General features: G+C 39.7%; 1 protein-coding gene across 1 annotated transcript in view; it reads left to right on the top strand.

The window, feature by feature from the left end:
• The window catches only part of BAG4 (BCL2-associated athanogene 4), a 25,121-nt gene extending 22,713 nt beyond the window's left edge, over window positions 1–2,408 (top strand). Inside the window, exons 4-5 of the mRNA XM_010838778.1 lie at window positions 276–530; window positions 1,271–2,408. Of these exons, the coding sequence (XP_010837080.1) occupies window positions 276–530; window positions 1,271–1,756 (741 nt within the window). The 3' untranslated portion in view covers window positions 1,757–2,408. The remainder of the gene's footprint in view (window positions 1–275; window positions 531–1,270) is intronic.
• Window positions 2,409–6,621: the final 4,213 nt, after the last annotated feature.

Below are 6,621 nucleotides of genomic sequence, written 5' to 3'. Positions count from 1 at the left end.
TCTGTGCTGTGCTTCAGCTGTTAAATTTAGGCTCTATTCCTTCTGAGCTTGACGGTCACCAAACCTGCCCCTGATATCTTTGGAACCAAGCTTTTGTAGGTTTGGAGAAGGTATGCAACTGTTTAGAAATACCCCAGTTTAATCCTGTAGCAGCTGAAGTATACACTGTTAAGCAGAGAGGAGGCAGCTCAGGATCTGTTTACGCTAGAATATTTTCATTACTTCTTTAAGTTTTTTTTAGCAATGACCAGCGTATTTCCTTCCTCTCAACCCAGAACCCTGGAATGAGCGTACCGCATTACCCTTATGGGGATGGTAATCGTAGTGTTCCACAACCAGGACCCCCTGTACGACCCCAGGAGGACTCATGGGCGCCTCCAGGTGCTTATGGAATGGGAACCCGGTACCCCTGGCCTTCAGCTGCGCCCTCAGGACCACCGGGGAGTCTCTACATGAACGAGAGCACTTCATCGTGGCCTAGCAGTGGCTCTCCTCAGTCACCTCCTTCACCGCCACCCCCGCAGCCTAAGGTAGGAGACCTGCTGAACTTTGTTCTTTTAATGTTTGGGTAATCAAGAGAGCACGATATGGGATTTCTCTGCAGTGGCCTGTGTTAAATGGGGGGACTAGTTTCAAAAAGCTGGTGGCCATCACCTACAACTTTATGTGGCCCAGTTCCCCCGCCTCCTTTTTTTTCTGTTTTAAAATAGACTATATTTTAGAGCAGTTTTAGGTTCATTTCCTTTTTTTTAAAAGACAGGAAAGTGCTCATTTTCTTATTAGTTGTAATACTATCTGAAAGTTAAAATCAGAGGTTAGATTTTGTTACCTCCATCTCCAGACAGAAGACAAAACCAATGAGAAATAGCATGGTTTTATTAAACTGTACACTTGAACATCATTTGCTTGTGGCCAGGTTCCTTTTTAAGATTTGTCTTCAGGTTTTCTCTCTTAAGGGGAAAAAGACTATCTAATTCCCATTTATTAAGTCACTGGTCAGATTGTGAGGTGATAAAGATAGATTATGAGGTGTTCATGATGATGACCTACCTCAGGGTAGATTCCAGCCTGTATACTCAGGAATTCTCTGCCTTTTATCTTTTCAGAGCTGTATTTTCCTCAAATGATTTAAGAGGGCTGTCCAGTTTTATTGGTGGGGAATCTTTTCATGTACCTTCCTGGTCAGGTGGAAGATGGGGACTAACAAATCTGATGCTGATGGATTCCCATTAAAACAGCTTTTCTCCCCTCTCTGCTCTCCCACTCCAAGGACTCCTCCTACACCTACAGCCAACCAGATCAAGGCATGAGCCAGCACAACTTTCCTTGCAATGTCCATCAGTATGAGTCCTCGGGATCAGTGAACGATGACAGTTCGGAGCTTTTGGATCCCCAGGTCCAGTATAGTGCTGAGCCTCATCTGTATGGTAACGCCTCCCACGAACATCCCAGCACTCAAGACCAGGGTAATCATCTTGCTGAAGAGTGTTTATCTTCAGATGAAGGGACTCCCCCAAGCATTAAAAAAATCATACATGTGCTGGAGAAGGTCCAGTATCTTGAGCAAGAAGTAGAAGAGTTCGTAGGAAAAAAGACAGACAAAGCCTACTGGCTTCTGGAAGAGATGCTAACCAAGGAACTTCTGGAACTGGATTCAGTTGAAACTGGGGGCCAGGACTCCGTCCGGCAGGCCAGGAAAGAGGCGGTTTGTAAAATCCAGGCCATACTGGAAAAATTGGAAAAAAAGGGATTATGAAGGGATTTAGAACAAAGGGGAAGCCTGTTACTAACTCGACCAAAGAACTCTTGATTTTGGTTAATTACCCTCTTTTTGAAATGCCTGTTGACGACAAGAAGCAATACATTCCAACTTTCCTTTGATAGAAAGCTTGAAAAACTGGTAAAGGACTTGGAAGAACAGTTGGGTTATGAGTTGTTTTCAGACCAGTGAATGTAATAGAGAGCTCTCGGGTTATCGTTATTGCCAAGTAGACTCGCCCAGTGAGAAATATATGGGTGTCGTCGGCAAGCTGCTTCTTATCAGCAGGAGGGGAATTCACCTTACGTAACAGGCTCCTCAGAAACCTACAGGATAGACTGGATGTTCTTTGGACAGGCTCTGTTTTTTAAAACATCTGGATAACTTGTCACATTTTTGTACGTCGTAACTGCTTTCACCGTACACTTTGTGTGTAAATTACAGCTTGGACTTTAGCCCCCTTGGACCTCTGTTTTGTTTTGTTATTTGCAGGTCACAAATATAGTATGATTCTCTACTTCTTGGTATATTTTGTAGTAATATGTTTAATATAATTACTCAACAGACTGTACTGACAGCCAGATAGTATGGCAGTTCTGGATAAATTTGTAACCTTTCACCACTTGAATATATTGCACAGTGTAATGAGTTTCTGAGGTAGATTGTCTCCTTTTTTGTATAGATTATCAGGTTAGAGTTTTACCACTTGTATTTTTCTTATTACTATCAGAAGGTTAATTTGGAAATGGCATGCCTATAGGAATGAAAATGTGGGCATATTCTTTTTTGCTTTCTTCATTGTATTTGGATGAAGCTCCCTTTAAAATTTCCTTCCCCCTCCTTCATTATCTTTTTACTACAGCTGCTTCCATACAGGGCACATTTGTCATGAACACAAATGAACACAAATGAAAAACGCCATGCTGAGTAGAAACACTCACTGCAAAAGTAATAAGCACAACCATTTGGGAATGCTATTCTCCATCTAAAATAGTAGCTTCACCGTCAGGGTCGCTATGAGCAGACTTCAGCTCAGCTTATCTGCTCAGTGTACAGTAGGATATGCAGAGGGTAAAAGAGGATTCATGCTCTGGGACTGAATCAGCCACAGCCAGAGTGGGAAATTATATTCTTTTAAAGGCAGATGTGATGGTTAGCTTTGTTTCCCTAGAATAAATTGTGTAGACATATTGCCTGTTTTATAAAAAAGATGTTTACCACCACTAATAACAGCCACTTTGGAGCCAGGGTTAAGAAAGGGATATTGAAAAGGTCTTAGCTGGATTTGCTTGGGTGCTGGTGGTTTAGTCCCTCAGTCATGTCCGACTCCTTTGCAACCCCACGCACTGTAGCCTGCCAGGCTCCTCTGTCCATGGGATTCTCCAGGCAAAAATACTGGAGTGGTTGCCGTTTCCTTCTCCAGGGAATCTTCTCGACCCAGGGATCAAATCCATGTCTCCTGCATTGGCAGGAGGATTCTTTACTCCTGAGCCACCAGGAAAGCCCTTTGCTTGGGTAGCTAGCTCTAAGCTATTGTGTAGAAGAGACTTAGGTAGATAACTTACTTTTTATATCTGAAGTGAGTTCCAGTATATAATATGTTATTGGAAAAACTGCTGTTTCTTAATAAGATATCTAAGTGATAATGTGTTTTTTTCCCCTATTGACTGCCAGGCCTATTAATAAGAAAACAAATCTTTCAGCCATTTTCTCTCCTTATTAAAAAAAAAAAATACAAACATATGATGAGAACAATTAGAGTAAAAATAGTGATTGGTCTTAGGTTGATATGAGTGATTTTATGAGATAATATGGTGCCAATTTTATTCAAGGATTTTTATTTTTGGCCTAATATAGGAATGTTAAAAAAAAGGCTTTTTTATGAAAATTTAAAAGTTGAAACAAATGTTAGAAGAGGGAGAACTTTAAAGCTCATAAACCAGTGAGACAATGACTGATACAGGCAAGAACACTATTTTTTAACTGAATGCCCATGATACCAGTTTCCCTGAAGTCTTGATTTATTTATATACACATACATATGTGTGTGTGTTTTTAACAGTTATTTAAAAAATTTTTTTAGATAATTTTAGACCTCCTGAAGAGTTGTAAAAACAGCAGTTTCTGTATACTCTTCACTAATGATCCCTTTACATTAACATCTTACATAACTGTACAACATTTGTCAAGTTAAGAAATTAGCCTTGATACAATACTATTAACTAAAGTAGAATTTTGGAAAGTAGAGATTGTCTTGGTCTTTTCACTAATGCCATTTCTCTGTTTCAGGATCCAATCCAGGATTCTGCCTCAAATTTAGTTGTCATGTCATCATAGTGTCCTCTGATCTCTGACAGTGTATCCATGACCCCTGACGCGGTAATGTATTTCTGGTGTGACTAACCTTAGCCACTACCTAAGGTGGTGTCTAGGAATCGCTACTGTAAACTTCCTGTGTTTTCCTTTGTAGTGACTGAATATTTGCTGGAGATAACGTGAGCTATGCAAATGTCCCGTTTCTGCTTAAACTTCAGCCCGCTCATTTTTTAATCCATTGGCAGATCTTTCTTGTGTCAGTTACTACTGTGAGGTTCCAGTGTGACTTTGTTTCTCGAAGTCCTTCTATATTTATTAATTGGATTCCTTCTTAAGGGAGGGCTATTGCTTCTGGATTTATAGTTTTAATTATAATAAGATATTCAGGATAAGTGGAGAAGGAAATGGCAACCCACTCCAGTGTTCATGCCTGGAGAATCCCAGGGACGGAGAAGCCTGGTAGGCTGCAGTCCATGGGGTCGCACAGAGTCGGACACGACTGAAGCGACTTGGCAGCAGCATTCAGGATAAGTACAGACTTAGAACTTAAAGATGTAAACCATGTTAAAATGATTCTAAATGCCAGTGTCAAGGAAAGGAAAACTAAATTGGCAGCCTCTTCCAGAAAATATAGTGAACGTAAGGAAAATTGGTGTTCATTTATTTGTGTGTGGATTTGATTCAGTTCTTGACTTAGTATTCACTCCAGACTGAATTCAAAATGTTTTTGATATTTCAAATCTGGACTTTTAAAAAGTGTATAATATTACTTTGGGGATAATTTTTGTGAAAATCTTGAATAAAGTTACCCAGATCTGGCATGTTAAACACAACTATCTCTTTTTTATAATAACCACTATTGTTCCAAATACAAACGCCAGTATAAACATTTACACAAGTAAGTCCCGATGAAGTATCAGTGGCATGGGCTAGTCTCTACATTCTTGGTGGGGAATTCTTCCAAATGCTTTGAAAAATAGGGCTTTTAAAACTGATTTTTAGCTGGTTAAAAATCTTCCTACCGTTAGAGGTAGGAAGATTTTTAAGTTGAAGAATATAGATTAAATTGGCATTAAAGTTTTTTGGGGGACGGATACTTGATGACTGGAGTTTTTCATCTTTTTTTTCTTTTTAAAAAAGTTATGAGTTTAAAGACTCAAATAATTCTATAGAAGCTAGCAATTTAAAGTTTATGAAAAGGAGCTCTCTGTCACACTCTCATTTTTCCTTCTACAAAAGTAACCACTTTCAACTGAGTTTTTTTTAAGAAAATTCTCTTGATTTTTTTTAACCTTTTAAAAACATTTGGCTGCACTGTGCAGCTTGTGGGATGTTAGTTACCTGACCAGGGAATGATGATTCTGTGGCCCCCAGCGGTGGAAAGCGTGGTCCTAACCACTGGACCACCAGGGAAATCCCAGTATTTTTAATAACACAGTTGTATTTCTCCCTCTTCATTTGTCAATTTTAGGCTGTTTCTACTTGTTTTCTATTGTAGAAGATGATGGTCTGGTCTCTCTGCCTCTGCCATATACACATTGCAGCCCTCCTCCCTCCAGTTTCTCCATCCACTTACCTGGTAGTTCTGTTGTTCGTTACTATACTATGTAATGCTGACCAGAGTTTATTCGTGTAGTAAACTGGTTACTTTGCCTGAACAACTCCTGGAATTGTGAATGAATGAATTTCCCTGGAATGAATCCTTTGTCTTACTTGGTTTGTCGATGACTTATGACTAATTTGACCTCAAACCCTCCATCATTTGTCTCATCTTCTCTTAAGATGCTCAGATATACGTGGTCAGTTTCAGGCTCCTGGACAAGCTGTGCTCTGGGGCCCTCTGACGGGAGAACGGCTGTGTTCCTGGTGCATACTTATTCTGGTGTCTTCTGTTCATCCTGGGGATTCTCTCCGCCTCTTCTGTTGGATTCTTTTTTTCCTGCAGTCTGTGTCTTTCTCTTTCTTAGTGTTTTCCCTCATTTTGGTCGAGCCTGTTCTCCAGTAGTTTTCTGAAAAAAAGGTGTATAGGAAATAATTTTTTAAGTATCTTGCATATTTGAAAAGGTGTTTTCATGATCCTTTGTTTAAAACTTGGTTTTTCTTCTTGGTAGCTTGTAGGCTATTTTTGTCCCCTCTGTTCTGAGTATTTCCTAACAGTATAACATTGGTGTGGGTCTGTTTTTGTCCATTTTCCTGGGCATAATTCATTCTGGAGACACCTGCCCTTAAGTCCTATAATATTTTCTCGGGTTTTTTGTTTCTCTTCCCCTCCGCTACCCTCATTTCTATTACCTCTTTTTAGAATTCTTGCTGTTTCTGTTACGGATTTCTTAGCCTGGTTCTTTGACTTTTCACTTCAGTTTTCTGCCTTTTTGCTGTCTTTGTGGGAGATTTACTCCCCTTTATCTTCCAACTCACCACTGAATTTTACATTTCCACCTACCATATTTTTAGTTTCTAGAATTTTTTGTTCTCTATGTGATTCCGCTCTTATTTGTGGGTGTAGCATCTTATAACTCTAAGAACATTAATGGTAATTTCTTGAT

This window comes from Bison bison, unplaced genomic scaffold (genome assembly GCF_000754665.1).
Source record: "Bison bison bison isolate TAMUID 2011002044 unplaced genomic scaffold, Bison_UMD1.0 scf7180017864105, whole genome shotgun sequence".
NCBI classification, from domain to species: domain Eukaryota; kingdom Metazoa; phylum Chordata; class Mammalia; order Artiodactyla; family Bovidae; genus Bison; species Bison bison.
This window is presented reverse-complemented; position numbering and strand designations above follow the sequence as displayed.